Genomic DNA, 16,006 nt, shown 5'->3' with positions numbered 1-16,006 from the left:
CATCTCAATAACATCCTGTTGCAATGGACTCAACAGGCTGAGCATAATACAACAGCCTTTTCCCCCTTTTGGCTCCGAAGTCTATGCCCTTAAATTGTCTATAAGAAAAGAAGGCGGCATGCATTCAACTGCTGCCTTTCTTTCTCTACTTTGATGGCTTTATCCAGTGTAGAGACATTGAAGTAGGAACAAGCCCTTGCTGGCAACAGGCTCTGAACCACAGAGCTACGATGGACAGATGAACAGAGACTAATTCTCAAATGTAGATGATAAAATTTGAAGAAAGCAGTTCTTAGATGATTTAAATTAGGTATGTGATGCATACATTGAGATGAGAGTTTACCGAAACAACCCCTTGTTTCTTTGTGATACATACACATCAGATTAGTTCCAGTATTTAATAACTCAAAGCCAGTAAACTAGTAATTTTTTCCATACCAGTCCCCAAGAACATGCACCCAATTGCTTCTGTTCTTAATTTCCATTATGAGCTCTTCTTTCAACATTAATTCTGTTATCTTCCTGATTTTCCTAGATCCAATGGTTCAGAATTTTATTTAAAATCTTTGGGTTTTACTGAAATTTCCTATATTGGTTTTAGTCTCAGAAATTACACTGAAAAGTCTGAATAAAAATGGGTTAAGAACCCTATTATTTGGTTTGGTTTTGTTGATTCTTGAATTCAATGGATCTCACCAGGGTAAAAAAAATTATATATATACATATATATATATATATATATATTTTGCTGTTTCCAGATCCCAGGTTCTAGAAATTAAGCTTCTCTCCCTTTTACTGTGAAATGCCATTCTCAAGTTAAAGTCAGCCCAATTTCAGATTTTGTAAACCTCTGTCCTCCTGGGAAGACATCCAGCAGCTCTAAATACTGATTTCCATTATAAAGAGACTTTTTTGAGACAAAGAAGAAAAAAGGCACATGCCCCTGCAGTGTTTGCAGTGCCATGACTGTAGCAGTGACCTCACATTACTAGTCCTGTTTCCATCTTACCAGTAGCTCTCAGCAACCCTACAGCTATCACCAACTTGCTGAGTTTCTTCATTATTTTTAAAGGAAAGTCTAGATGATCAGTCCAGTGGGCAAAGGCTCAAAGCTTTCAAAAGACACTTTCAAAAAAGACTTTCAATGGCTTTCAAAATGTTAATTCAGGTGCATTGCAATGCTTTGCGTTTTCATCTAGTCTCTATGATTGACATGCAGTTCACACAGTCTCATGTTAGTAGATGGAATTTAGGAGATTTAATTTGACATTCAGAAGTTTTAAATTGTTCCACATAGGTCCCACTGTCCAGAGACTGCAACTCCACAAGCTTTCAGTACCTCCTTTTCTACAAGGGGGCAGAGTACAAGAGCATCCGCAGAGTAAATCCCATATTCTGTTTAGTGTGAAGGTTTCACGTTCACTTAACACTGCTAATGCAGGTTTACCTCAGGAGAAATATTAACAATAACCTTTGAATTGTAATTGCTGTTAATTGTTTCTCTCCTGTGCTACTTCCCAGGAACTCTAGCACATAAACAAGAGGATGTGATATCTTATACCTTATTTGTAGTGGTTAAATTTAGAAAAAAAAAAAACCAGGAAACAAAAAACAACAAAGTCCCTAGAGCTGGAAAAAACTCTCAGAGAGAATGTACCCAGCTTCTTCCTATATTTGCTATTCTAAAGAAAGACCTTCATGTCTGCAATAATGATGCTGAAGGTCAGATGTGATATCAAGCATCCCAGAGATAATGTACAGTAATTTATTTTCGTTCTAAAGGATTAATTATTGACATGTTCAGGGTAAGCTAATAAACAGGGAGCTTGAGCTTTTGTGACTGATTATTTACTTGGGCATTATCTCAGATCTTTCCTGAGCAGGTAGGTTAAACAGGGAGTCTCTCGTTCAGTCCTTGAACAGGAGTTTAAGATATTCTATAATTAAGATTGCAACTATGTTTTCATTTTAAATTAGATCCTGACATTTTGTTAACATTGCTAGAAAGGTCTTGCCTGAGTTTAAACATGCATGTCATCTATATGGGGGTGGGGAAAGATGGAAGACTAGGATAACTTGTTGCTAAAATTTGATGTGGATTAGAATAGGCAATTTTGACATTATGCAGTCTTTTACAGTTTAAGGACTTTGACCTTTCGGCTAAATCTTATGTCAGTCTTTAGTATCTTAGAAGCACAGAACCTTCACATTGGTTTTGCTATGCATGTTTGACAGCAAAAGTAAACACATCTAGCATTTCAATTTGCTAGATTATGTATTTGCAAATTCCTCCCTTGCAATCACTGAACGTTAAATAGACTTTCTCAGGTTTGCTTTGTTTTGCAGATGTAGCAGGACAAGAGAAAACGGGTTATAGGGAGGGCTGAAAGGAGGACATGGGGCAGCACTGAAGAGAGGACACATGGCAAACAGCTAGATGAAGGAAGGGACAGTTGGAAGAGTATCTAGAAGAGGAGGTAAAAACTGTCAGGAATGCTGGAAAAAAAGGCTCATAGAAAATATGAGTTAACCACATCGATGTTCAGTAACAGGTATTAAAATCTTTGGCAGGTCTGTAAGATCACAGGTAAGGTAATTCGTATTCCCCCAGCTCATAACCTCAAAAATCCCAGGCTTCAGAGTCAGCTGATCAGCTCAATGTTCATTTCCCAATCTATAGAAACTTCCTTTCCCAACGTGAGTTTTCATTTCAGGATGCTGCCAATGTTTTTGTTAGTCCTTTATGTAGAACACAGATTTAGAAATAGAGAGTGCTGAGTTTTACTCCTGATCTGTCACTGACTCCCTGATGAGCCTTGGGCTGCTCATGTAACCTTGCCCCGCCTCATACCCTTTCAGGAATGCAAAAATCATGAAATATGCCACTTTTGTACATGGAAAGGAAAATATAAACAGTCATTATTGTCACTGTAAGGGTTTTGGCTTTCTTTTCCTAAAATGATGTTAATGTATCAGTTAGACTTTATTGTAAGCTTTGCGGTTTTCTTTCTGAAATCTGAGTAAGTTTTTGGGGGGTTTAACATGCAAAGGAATAAGGGAAGAATAAGAAAACCCCAAGGGAATTAAGAAGAATGAAAACTGTAGATAGACAAGGTTGGGTTTTTTCTCCTCTTTGCAAGGCTATACTATTTTTCAAGTAGTTGAGATTTTTTAAAATAGCCTAGAGATCTTAGAGCAATTGCCCCTCATTAAAATTAATGTGGAGGTGGCTCTTTCTGAACTGACTGGGGTAAGACACAGTGATTTCACCATCCTGGGTTCAGCTTGTGGCTCTGCACTTCTATTTTCTCTCAGTGCTTTTATCTGCTTTGAGTAGTAGGCTTTCTAGGCAAGAGCTCTCAGTTGCAGAGGGCCCACCAGAGCGTGGATGCTTCTCAGCTGGGGATTTCTCATGTCACTACAATGAAAATAAAGATGAGTCGTAACTCTGAGGTGTGCACACAAACTCCCTTGGCTGCTACACCATTACATAGTAGTTGGGTTGACAACAGAATAACACATCTCTTTGCTCATATCAAATAACAATATTACAGAAAACTTCCTCTAGGAACAGATGAGATGTGTTCTTCAGATGAATGAAACCCGCTCTGTAAGGACTCGGCAAAAGAAGCCAGGTGGCTATATCATTATGCTGACAGACTGAACGTATTAGAAGTCCTCCCTTGACCTACATGCTCTTAATGAAAGGTTTTATTTCATTCCTCTGCACACACAGGCTTCTGTTGCAGTCTCCCTTGAGAGAGCTTTGCTTACCTCCTGGAGTCTGGGAAACATTCCCCTGCTCTTTGCACATTAATCTGCTCTGGAGGACCAGAGGTCCTCATCAAACTGCTCTGCTCTGTAATGCTTCCCTGAATGCCTGCTTTCAAAACAAGCCAAAAAGGGAAACGATTGCTCATTCCATCAGAGATTCTGGCATGTTACATCAAACAAGCAGGGCATGTGCAGAACATACATGTTTCAGTAAGAAAGAGATGTTAGTATTAGGTTAACCTTGCTTTCTACTCGAGATCTGTGTATAAACAGGCACAAGATTGGAAAAGGGCAGCAGTTAGCCATTTTGTGCACAAGCATGACAAACTACATCTTTTTCACTTATCTTAGTCACTATCATTGTAAGAGGGAACCTATGAACTTCATATTGCCTTTCAGATGAGGATTTCAAAGTCTTCAGTAAATATAGATTTGCCATCATCATCTCATATCAATTCACTCTTGACAAGAAGGCAGCTTTTTTTTTTCACCAAGGAATGGAATTACTAGTCTGATAATAACATCTTCACCATGGTACAGGTACCTTTTTCTCAAGCAGCGTGTCTGCTATTTGAAATTCCAAGTAGTTAAGCTGCATGCAGGGAAGAGAACCAAAGTGACCCAAGAGTTAGTCCACAGTGTTGTCTGTAATGATGGGTGAAGATGTTTTGATTCTTTTCTTCCTAGAGTGATAGTAGCACACCTCAGCCTTTCTATGCTTGTTTATTTAAATCCAGAGCAACAAAGGAGAAGCCCACACTGGGTCTGATGACACTTCGCAATGATCCACAAGTGGAATTTTCCTTTTGGCCCTGTTCAGTGATGGATTTGTATTCCATGTTGTGAGACTGTATAAAGTAAATAGTTTTTACTACACAGAGAAACAGTACTAATTATGTAACTGTATAATCCATAGCCCTCAAGTGACAACATGTGCTTCAGTATTTGCTGCTGCAAGATAGCTGGCCCTGTGTTTTGGAAAAAAAAAAAATGAAAGCACAATTTAGCCAGTCTTTTATGAAAAGCCACAGTGGTATACTAAAGCCAACAGTGAGCTGAAGAAGGGGCACTGGTTGTCTCCCTCTGACCGTGCTAGGGCCAACACTGCACATCACAGGCGTGATTTCAAAAAAGACCAACAGCTTTACCAGCATGCATAGGCACCAAACTCATGCTTACAGAATTTCTGTACTTATTTATTCAGGACAGGGACAATTCAGATCTGAACACTGTCACTTCAGATCATCAACAGAATTGACACAGGTAACGTGCTCTGAGCATGACAGCTGCATGTCACAACTCATCTAACAAGCCTTCAACATAACCATGCAACACAGCTAATTCTCTTCATAAATTGTCCAACTCTTCCTGATTACCAGCAGCATTTAACACATAATGCAAAGCAGAATTTGGCCCACCAGGGACTTTTAGCACCTGTTTGGTATGACACACATGATCTTGCAGCCATTCCAGACTTGGCCCAGCAAAACACTTCCCCTTGTATGTTGCTTTAAACGTATTTGTGATCTAGTGAAGGGAACTACTTGTGCTGAAGTTTGAGCCAGCAGTGAAGTGCTTTGCTTGCTTAGTCCCCACACAGAACACCCACCAAAGTAATTAGACGGGAAGAGTAGAGGGCTAATTGCAGTGTTTCAGTTTATAGCTATCCCCTGCGTGATGCAGTGTGTGCCTTTAAAAGCATTGTTCCTTGTACTGAAGTATTTACCACAATATTCACACTTCAAATGGGAAATAATGCAACTATGGAGGCAATAATGCAACTAGCGTGGGTGGTAACCAGCTAATTCTTCTTACACCTACAGCATATTTTGTTCCAGAAGATCATATTAATGCTATTATGGGAATTACGAAATTGTTATAATGGGACCTGCTAGGCAATATTATGCATTTGGAAACTTAAAATAGCAATGACCGTCCTAAATTTTCACTACAGCCACTTTTCTTCTTCAATTCAGCCTGCTGTCTCTCTGCAGGCTTTCTGGTTTAATGACTGTTCATCCTTTCATGTTAACAGAAAAATACTAACTACCGGATAAGGGAGTGTATGTGTGTACCAGCAAGATCATTAGTCTGAATAAATGTGACAGCAAAGTTGCACGAGAAATGCCACAGTTAGTGGTAAGCACAAACTACAGCTTTGGGTGTGAAGTACTGTAATTACAAGGGATGGAGAAAGCTCCGCAGTTTTTATCCCCACAGAAATCGATAGTGGTGCAGACTGCTGCTCTTTGCTCAAGCAGGGGCAGTCTGATGAAAAAGCTTATTGATTTATCCAGCTGATGCTACTGAAGTGAATAATAGACTGGAAGAGAAAGGGCTTGTAAATTAGACTCATTCAATCCAGTATTTTCCAGGATTTCTTTTATGTACAGATATATATAGAGATGTATATTTACAAATGAGTTTTTGTCAAAGCAACAGCCTACTGACTCCTGGTAAGAGGGTCTGGCTACTAATTCTTTGACCTCAGCTACAGCCATGGTGCTCAAGTCAACCTTCAAGCTCTCACTGAAGACTGACACTAAGGAAGAAGCACCAGGGCACCTAGGAGCAGGATCTGGCTATGGTGCAGGTAAGCAGCAGGCCAGCCAGCTCCCAGAGGTCTATGGGCACAGAGGAAAGGTGGCTGTGGCTCCCTCCGTGCCACCTGTGCCATGCCAGACCCACTGCCATGAAGGCACTGGAAAAGTCTGTTGTGAATCCACAGGTCCCCAGGCTAGGAGAAATGTCAGTTCCAGGCCAGTGCCCATCAGCCTCAAATAATGTGCAAAGAGCCATGATGTTTTAGGAATGAAAGGAGTCCTGTGTTTCTTCCCAGCTCAGCAGGCAGATTTGCTATGAGTGTAGATCCACACTCACAAAAATGTAAGTGTTCAGTTTCATTTTGCATAAACTGAGAAGCAGAAATAAAGAGAGAGAGAGAGAAAGGGCAAGCAGCAGGCACACTGCCACCAAGTATGGCAAATCAATCTTCTCAGCAGTGATGGATCGAGGAGCAGGACTGTAAGTTTTACAGGTATATGACACCCCACGAGTATAAAGACAGCATTAAAACACTGCCATTAAATTCCAACACTGAAGGATTATCGCGGCCCCTGGAGCCAAGTAGGTCAATATGTGACTGTATATTTTTCTTTACCATTTTTTATATAGATATATATGAAGCAGAATAGGATTCAACACAGCTTCACCCTCTCTCCTGCTGAAGACCTTTGCTTTATACTCAGTATCCACTTTCACAAATAAAGTGCAATATACCATCACCAGATAAATGAGATCCCTACAGGGCTTTTATTCTGCTGTACCATTATATCTACTTTTCCACAAGATTTTTGCTTAAATAGCTCTCTTCATGCATGTACACAAAGATGACATACACCTGTCTAAATATATAGTCTGATAGTGAGGAACTCTACTGTATGGAGGGATGTATCTTTTCTTCCTAATTTACCATAATGACTTATTCACACTGCTGGAGCTAAGAGTACATTAGCTTCCCCACGACAAAAGTCAAAAAGGTGTTTGTGATACAGGAAGTTGTGGCTGGATTTTTATTGTTTTCTATCTTTAGAAAAGAAAAAGAGAGGAGCTCTGAATCTCACCTTTCTGTCTTTCCCATAAAAATGCATGTTTTGAGGAATTACAGCTTTATAGGCTGCTGACATTGACTGATAGTTTTGAACATGATGAAAGTGTTTGTGCAAGGCACACCGAAGAAGCCGTTTTTCTAAATCTGGCAAACCTCAGAACAAATGGCCATGCTGTGCCATAGGGTAGCTCAGAGATTGCTGCCAGCGCAGTAGCCACCTCTATGGCACTTATTCAAGAAACAGACCTATTTATTAGCTAGCAGTGTCACTTCTCTGTCATTGTGACTATTTCAGTCAAAAGTAACCTGTCTCAGAGAACAAAAATTCCTGACTCTTTTTTAATGAGAGAACTCAAAGAATTTTATGATCTCAACACAGATACCAGATAGTTACAGCCACAACTCTTTGGTCAATGGAGAGCTGAAGCTTGACAGAGAAGTACTGCAGAGAGACAGGGTGAGGGAACAGGAGAGAGGTGTATGAGGATTTTGGCTTTGGTTATTGTGCTAATGAAATGTAAAAGGAAGTTTCAGTGCACCAGCAGAACAGAAAGGATCTCATTTTTGAAAAGGGATTGGGTGCAGAGAATACTAGTTGTTCATCAGCATATGTCTGAATCATTCGGAAAGCCTGCTTTTCTTTATTGCTCACTCTAAATTAGTCACAAAGGCACAACCATGCCATGAATAGGTGCAGGCAGAATAGACTGCAGTGCTAGAGCTGATCTTCATGAGGCTGCATCATGCTGATAACTATATATGAAGTTTGCATAACCACTGCATAGATACATGGTACCTCTTTCTACTACAGGGCACCTGAAATTCAAAAAGGGGCATAACTATTACGGGTAGAAACACATGCACCCACCACTCCTGACAGTAAGAAGCCACAAGCTGATCTGCTTTGCCAATTTTACTCCTTTGAAAATGGTGGTTTTGCCCTAAACCCTCTACTTTTCATGTCCATTGCTGTTAAGAGTCACTGCAAAGGTTTCCTGGACAGATGGTGAACCAGTGTTAGAGAGAAGAGCCGTTTGGTGGGGAGGGCTGTGGGGAGAGGGATCTGTTATGAGACTTTCTAAATCTTCACTGCTCAGCTTCACAAACCTTAGACAGCACTACATTCATCTTCAGGGAAGAAAATTGGTGTGTCCAGACCGGTGAGAACTCTTAACAAATTTCTTCATCCTACAAACAGTTCTGTGACTTTAGGTCATTGATGCTGATCCACAGCTATTGCAGGTTTTTCTGCGACCACACACATCCCAGATCCTAGAGGCGTCCCAGTGACACTTACCCTGCATGCAGAGCCCGTCAGTACAGTTCTTGGACTGCAGCACAAGCCCCTCGCAGTCCTTCCCCCCATTCTTCGGCGCCGGGGCTGTGCACTCCCTCCTTCGCCAGTGGGTGCACTCCGTGCCACAGGTGGACCACTTGCTCCAGGATGTCCACTTGCCATCCACTGAGACAAGGAAAGGACAGGAATTGTTAAAGGGTACACAAAAGTGAGACCAAGCGAAAGTGATGCACTTCTTGGCACAAGCCGGCCTGCAACCCCTGGACATTCCTGGCAAGGCAGAAGGATCATCAGTCTGCTCTTCTTGAAAAGAGTCAGTCTGCTCTTCTCAAAGTTCTATTTCTGGCCTGTAAAAGCATTCAGTCTCCCTCCCCTTTCTCTCTGCCCAGGCCCCATTTCTGCTCTTTCCTCCCCTTTTTTTATAAACTTGTCAGCAGTTTATCTGTGCTTGAAGTGTACAAGAAAATGAGTAACAAGTCAGGAAACTGTGATTTTTTAATTTTTTTTTTTTTTCATGTTTTAACACAGAAGTTAAACTTGGCCAGAAATTCTTCTTTAATAAGAAGATATTTAATATTAGATATTTTCTATTAAAAGAAATATCTAGGGGTGCTGATCTATTTCACATGAGCAGAATCAGGAATGTGTTTAGCACCTGTCAAAATCCCACAATTTTCAAAAGCACTAAACTGAACAGCCAAAGAAAAAACGATGGCATTGTTCCAGTGACAGAGCCTGAGCAAAGTCTGTCACTTGGAACAGGGACCAGAGATGAAATTTCAGCTTTTCAAGTTCCACCCTCCACTAAGACCTGGAGTTGGATGGCCAAGCTTCAAAAGCTGAAGACATCCTTACTACCATTGGTTTGAGTGGGACTGCAGCAGTAGGAAAGCACTGGGCAATAGCACAGATGGCAGAAAAGCCGCCAACTACCTTGCATGGCCTGAAGCAATTTTCTATCTTTCAGAACTTCATATTTAAATACCTTTAAAAGGTATGGATACACATCTCTGTCCAGTATAAATGTCTTTGTATTTGAAGTCACGTAAACATGTGCCTCAAATTTAACATCCACATCCCAGATGTTTCACTTGCTGCAGCAGCTGGACTGAACAGATACTGCAAATATATTTACATCACAGTTGCTTTCTATATTCAAATCCCAGTCCTTTTCCAGAGCTTTCAAACTTTATCTCCTACAATTTGAAGCTCACAATGTTCCCCAAATCCCCTGAATTACTAGGGCTGAGACACCAGTGCAAGCTGCATGCAAAAGTAGGGCTGAATCCCTCGCTGCTTGATATAATGTGCTCACTATTTTATCTCCTTACATAATACAATTCCATATTCATTCACTGAAATGTTGGATTTATTATTAAAGAGAAGGAAGCTTTTGTAACTAATAGTGTTCTCCTGAAATGACTTGTGACAGACAAATTATTTATCTAGGGCTATGTGGTGTTCATACTAAACCTGGACACAGAGTGGTGCAAGCTATTTTCTGAACACTCTGGCCCTCGCAGAAGGCACCACCATTGAGTGGGGCAGGGTTGGTGCAGGTCCTTGTACGCTTCTGAAAGCCTCTCCCACATCGGCTGTTACACACTGACCACTCAGTCCAGGTAGACCAGCCTCCGTTCACTGAAAAGCAAGAGAGAAAGAGATTATGATTGCATAAGCAAGCCATCTTGCTCAGCCCAAAAGGTGCCGCTGGTTCTGTGTCATGCCGTCTCCAACAGCAGTCACAAGTGATGGCTGGGAAGAGCATGAGAAGCAGCACTGAACAGACACAAACCCACATCTTCAAGGTACCTGAATGTACAGCACAGCAGAAGTCATTGTACAAGTTGAAGAAATGCTGACTATGAATGAAAACCACCATTTGATGACTGTCAGGGCTGGCAGATGACCTGTCTTCTGCTGAAAACTGACCTGACTGAGCACAAAGCACCTGGTGCCTTGTGTATGGCCAAGATCCCTGCAGGTTCAGAAAGCACCCACAGCTCTGCCAGCCAGGAGCCTGCCCCCAGAAAGCTTCCAAAGGGAGTTAACCTGTACTCCAGCTCATTCTTGGATATACTCATCATCTATGCATGCTGACAGACCCCCATGCTTTGATTAGAAATTGATAATTTTCTTCTCTTTTCAGAATGTGATTTCAAGACGTCAGGACAACTTCACTCACCCCTTTGTGGACACAGCTGGTGCATATGAAAGTCCCAGCACCTCCATAACAGATAAGTAAGCTGTTCAGAGTGAACTCACATGACATGTGTTTTTATTATTGGACTGTTTATCTCTGGGAAGATATTTTGCTACTCTCTTTTTCATCCACCTCAGTTTCTGGGATAAACAGGTGGATGAAGAAGGAGCTGCACTGCTCTATGTAATAATGTCATTGCCAGGGCATGGATAACATACTAACTGCTTAGATTCTCTAAACCCAAATGTTTCTGACATGGCAGAACTCTTAAGAAGCTCTAGTAGTAAACCCCATAAAGATGGCTGCTCCCCCCGCACATCTCTTGACTGCACCACTGAAAAAATACTGTATATGTATGAGGAAGAGTTGCAATATGCCTGCATCTTTATGTCTCTGCTTTCATCACAGTTACAAAACACAGTGCTCTTGGCTTGGTCCATTCCTTTATATCACAAACACTGCTAATCAACTCAATTCAGTCAGTTTTCTATAAAAACTGATCTAAAAGGCCCTCATTGTAACTTCAGGGAAGCAACTGCTTACAATTAAATCCAACTGCTACCCTGAATATGAAATGAATATTAGGGATAATCATAGGGATTTTTTCTTACTCATCTACCCTATAATTAAGCTGATTGTAAGGAACACCAGGACACTCAGCTGGCACATCATCAGAGCAGGTTTTGTTCTGGTGGGTACCCCTGCCTGGGATGCACCGGGGCAATAACTTTGCAGGGTCAAAGGCTTGGAAGGTGGGGCAGAGCTGCAATGCAACACAGGCTGGAAGAGACCCCAGGAGGGCATCTAATTTGGCCAGCCAAAGCATGGCCAGCCTCAATATTCTATCAGGACTGCGGATGCAGACACAGGATAATGTTATCTCAATTCCCCTGATGTATACTTTTAAGCTAGGCTGTGTGCCTATGAATTTCAGTCACAGAGTGCTTTGCTACTTTGCCCCTGACATCAGAGTATGTTTTTGTAGTAGACACCAAAAATAAGCTTATTTAAAGAAATATAAGAGATGGAAGATTCTGCTGACCTCTGAAACTCTTACCAATATCTGGAAGAACAAACCTCTTTTCAGCTTTACTTCTGTTTCTGAAAAGTATCACTAAGAATGTGAAATGCATTGGTAGAAAGCAATGCCTTGGGCACTCCTGCTGCATCCAGCCAGCGGGTGTTATGGCAAGGGGAGCAACTGCCTTCTCTTCAACAAGGCAGCCAGCTGTTTGTGTTGGTGCCTGCTCTTCCTTACATGGCCATTGTCTGTCACCAACAAGCCAAGCCATCAGACCTGTACTTCTGAGTGGTTTTGGTAATGAGTCCTGACTGCAGCCCCAGCATATGGCTGCAGGTCAACAGGCAGCGCAGGTGGCCCAGCCTGGACACCAGCCACAGTGACAGTTGCATACAGACATTTTGCATCCCCTTCCTGTCCCTCTTGCTTTGAGTGCTTGTCCATCCACATGCAACAAGACAAGGCATCACTTACCATAGACGATCACAGTTGCCGTGGTGCTTTTCCTTTTGGCCACAATGTTTTTAGCGACACAAGTGTAATTGGCTGTGTCAGAAAGCCGGGCTTGCTTGATGATCAGGTTGTGATCAATGGTGATGTAAAAATTTCGGTCTTCCACAGGATCAATTACCTCTTCGTTCTTAAGCCACTCCACCTTGGGGTTTCAAAGGGCCAGAGGGGAGGCAGTGAGTCAGCGCTGGGTCACACCACAGTGGGCACAGTATCTGTGATTACATTACTCATTCCAGAAAGTGCTACGAGTCAAGGCATTTCACGAAGGACTCACCTGATGCAGGCTGCCAACTGAAACAAAACGCCACAGCAGAAACGCGGGAGAACACCTTCATGCCTACCCTTTCCTGCAGGTGCCCTTCCCTCCCAGCCATCCACACAACAGTTGTACTGCTTTGCCTTGAAAACATTCATGCATTTTCAAAGTCTGCCAGCTACTGTACAGAGACAAATAGCTGATCTATGCTTTCAGAGTCTGAGGAAAGGGATAAGGAAGGGGTGATACCTTACGACCATATCTACAAACACAAAATACCCTTGCAACAACAGAAACCCTGAAACAGCAGAGATCTCTACCCATTCTTTTGTATGTCTTGTCTAATTAGGCAGTTAATAATGCAGTAACCTTGTATATACCTGTGCTGGGTCTAACACACTGATGCCATATACTGGAATAGGTCACACTAACAAATTACAAACACACCAGTGTTTACAAGAACACATGCACTCACACGTACATGCATGTTACTGCTTTGCGGCAATCAAGATTAAACAAAATAGAGACAGTTACCAAGGAAATAGGGAATCACAAAGACTACATCAGTGCTTATTTTTCCCTTTTCTTTATGTAAGTTATATTTTATTTTAATAAAGCATAATTTCCTTGGTTATACAGAAAAATATTTTCATATGTAATTTTAATCTAGACAATGTTCGCTTTATTGCCTTCCTAAAGAAACACCCTATTATATCCCAGCTGACTGCTGTGAGCCACTCTAATATAATCTGGCTGCAAAGCTAGTAGCTTGTTTTCATTTGAACTGAGCGTGCTCTGAAGGACAGGACTGGGGCCCTGGATGGATCAAAGCCAGGCCTTCATGTCACTGGATCACTTCAGCTTGTGCCCATGATTTAATTAAAGAAAGAAAAACATAAACATAATCAACCCACTGGACCCATAACTGTCAAGACCTGCTCTCAGAATCCCCACTTTTCCAAATACATTTGAGGAACTATCCAAGCATCGACATACCCCAAAACCAACAGAGAACCTGCTCCCCATCTGAGACAGACGTACAGACCGCCCCAAGACATGGGGAGAAAACTGATGGCCTCTCCCAGTGTTAAACACAGAGGGCTCAATTCATCCCCACACAGAACTGGTCCAAGGCTGCATGACCAGCACTGGCAGATGTGGGCTTGGATTCAAGCTGCTCACTATCCACTGCCCATCTTTAGCCCTACTTTAAGCAGCTCCAGTTCCCCTATGCCAGTTTGGGTTGATGTGCATCAGGTGTGAGCTGCTTCCAAAGACATACATCTTAGTGGATGCAAAGCCATTGCCCCAAGGAAGGCTTCAGTCAAACCCTCTTTTCCCACAGCAGATCGCTGCAGTATGTGGTAGTCTCACAGCTATAGATACTGTATAGCTTAAACTCAGTGGTGCAAAAAGGGCTATGGAAATGGATACGTGTGTCTGCAAGGAACAGGGAAGGAAGAAAAACGACGTAAAACTTTGGAAGCTATGTTTCTGTCACTCCAACATTTGTGTTTTACCATGAAATATACAAGCTTTTAGTCAATAACCTGGTTTTCCTTGCCAGGATGACTAAAATTATTCTTCCTCCTTTCTTGAATCCTAACAGGTATCAGGTATAATCAAGACAGACTGATTCCTGTTCAGTCAATGGCAATATTTACCTCCTTCCTCACCTGCAGGTCAAGCCTGCATGCATTCCAGACTGAAAAACAGGCCAGGAGCTTACCTCTCCACCACTGGCAAGCTGCCACTTAACCCCTGCCTCTCACACAAATGAAATGTCTGTCTTGGGTTTTAATACCATTGTTTATTTCTGAGATGGAGTACAGACTTGAGTCAGGACTCTAAAAGATGCTGCATGCGCTGCCACAGCTGTGTGCACACCACCTTCAAATCCACCTGTATTTTTTCCTGTGCTCTGCACATAGAGAACATCAGGACATCAGTGATGACAGGACTACAGTCTACATGGTCTAAGACTCAGTCCAAAATGTTTCTGGTATGCCCATCCAAACAAATATTTTAGCAGCCCTTGGCGCTATGCAAGGCTCCATGCTCAAGCATGTGGTTCTCTTTTTCCAGTACTCTGCAACACTTTCCCCCTCCACAAAATTACACACACGCATATTCAGTCTGGGTCTCAACTGATTAGACAAAATTAAAGCTATAAGCATTAAATTGCCTGTCATCCCTGCAAAAACACTGAAGATAGCATAAAAACAGGAGTTGCCAATATCAGGGGGGGGGGAAAAAAAAAAAAAGTACTCTGTATAATTCAGTATACTGCCTCTGGCTCTTCATCAAACCTGTTAGGAAAGCGATCCTTTTCACCTAATGGCTCACAGAATTTGCTAACAATAAAACATTAAGTTTGCAGAAAAAAGGACATCCTTTTTTCTGAAAAGTCTGTTTTGCCAGTACATCAGTACTGTGAGTGCATGCCTAAAATCCATCTCTTCTACAAGCTACCTCTTTCATATATGTAATTCAGTCTTCTTGCATCCAGATTTTTATGATGTCATGAGTCTGTTCACATTGCAAACTATAATGTCATCAAATCTGAAGGGAGGAGCTGGTGAATGATTTGACAAGACATGGGAATGTCCTTTCACACACATTTTAGCCATCAGTAGAGCAACACAAAAAAGAGTGCACCCCTCCAGCAGTTGTGTTTTCTTACTCAGTCCTTGTAGAAATGGTAACTAATTAAACATACTGCAACATGTGAATGAGAAAATTGTTGGTACATATTTTCAGTTACTAACAGTCCCTTTTTTTCAGGTGCAGGTGACTGCAGTGCTCAGCACCTCCAAACCTCGGATTTATTTTTTTGAGGTAAGCAGAATGGGTGGGAGCAGGATTTTTCTGTCTTGTAAGTAGGAAGAGATCAGGTATCAAATACAAAAGCGAAGAGAACAAAGCAGATTTATGAATGACAAGTATGCAAACTGTTGTTACAGAAGTTAAAAGCAACAATCTCTTTTGATACCATGTCATTCCCCAAGGCACAGCCCCCTTGCCGAAGTAAGGCTGTTAATCTAGGCAATGCAGGAACTGAATTTAATTCCAGTGCCTGAATAATGATGACTGGGAAACCACCACGGCTGGCAGATGAGGGCACCGGACATTTATGTGCCAGAGACCTGCATCCCTCTGGGCAAGCAGGCAGAGAGGCAGCAGGATACCCACGGGCACTTAAAAAGTGCACAAGATGCTTGTCTTCAGGGTCATACCAAATCACGCCCTCATGGCTCCATCTTTCAACTCTCTGGAGGACATTTCTAGAGTAGATGTTTGCTTTTGCATAAATATTGAGGATGTATATTACA

The 16,006-nt window shown here is 41.8% G+C and overlaps 1 protein-coding gene across 3 annotated transcripts in view; it reads right to left on the bottom strand.

The window, feature by feature from the left end:
- UNC5C (unc-5 netrin receptor C) overlaps positions 1-16,006 on the bottom strand; it is a 266,667-nt gene that overhangs the window by 39,538 nt on the left and 211,123 nt on the right. For all 3 annotated transcript variants that reach the window (XM_080368783.1, XM_080368784.1, XM_080368785.1), the window contains exons 5-7: positions 12,380-12,560; positions 10,155-10,322; positions 8,682-8,846 (exon numbers count right to left, since the gene is read on the bottom strand). In XM_080368783.1, the coding sequence (XP_080224909.1) occupies positions 8,682-8,846; positions 10,155-10,322; positions 12,380-12,560 (514 nt within the window). The remainder of the gene's footprint in view (positions 1-8,681; positions 8,847-10,154; positions 10,323-12,379; positions 12,561-16,006) is intronic.

The sequence above is a fragment of the Falco punctatus genome, assembly GCF_963210335.1.
Source record: "Falco punctatus genome assembly, chromosome: 1".
Lineage (NCBI taxonomy): Eukaryota > Metazoa > Chordata > Aves > Falconiformes > Falconidae > Falco > Falco punctatus.
Note: the sequence above shows the minus strand (reverse complement) of the source record. Positions and strands in the feature narration are given on the sequence as shown.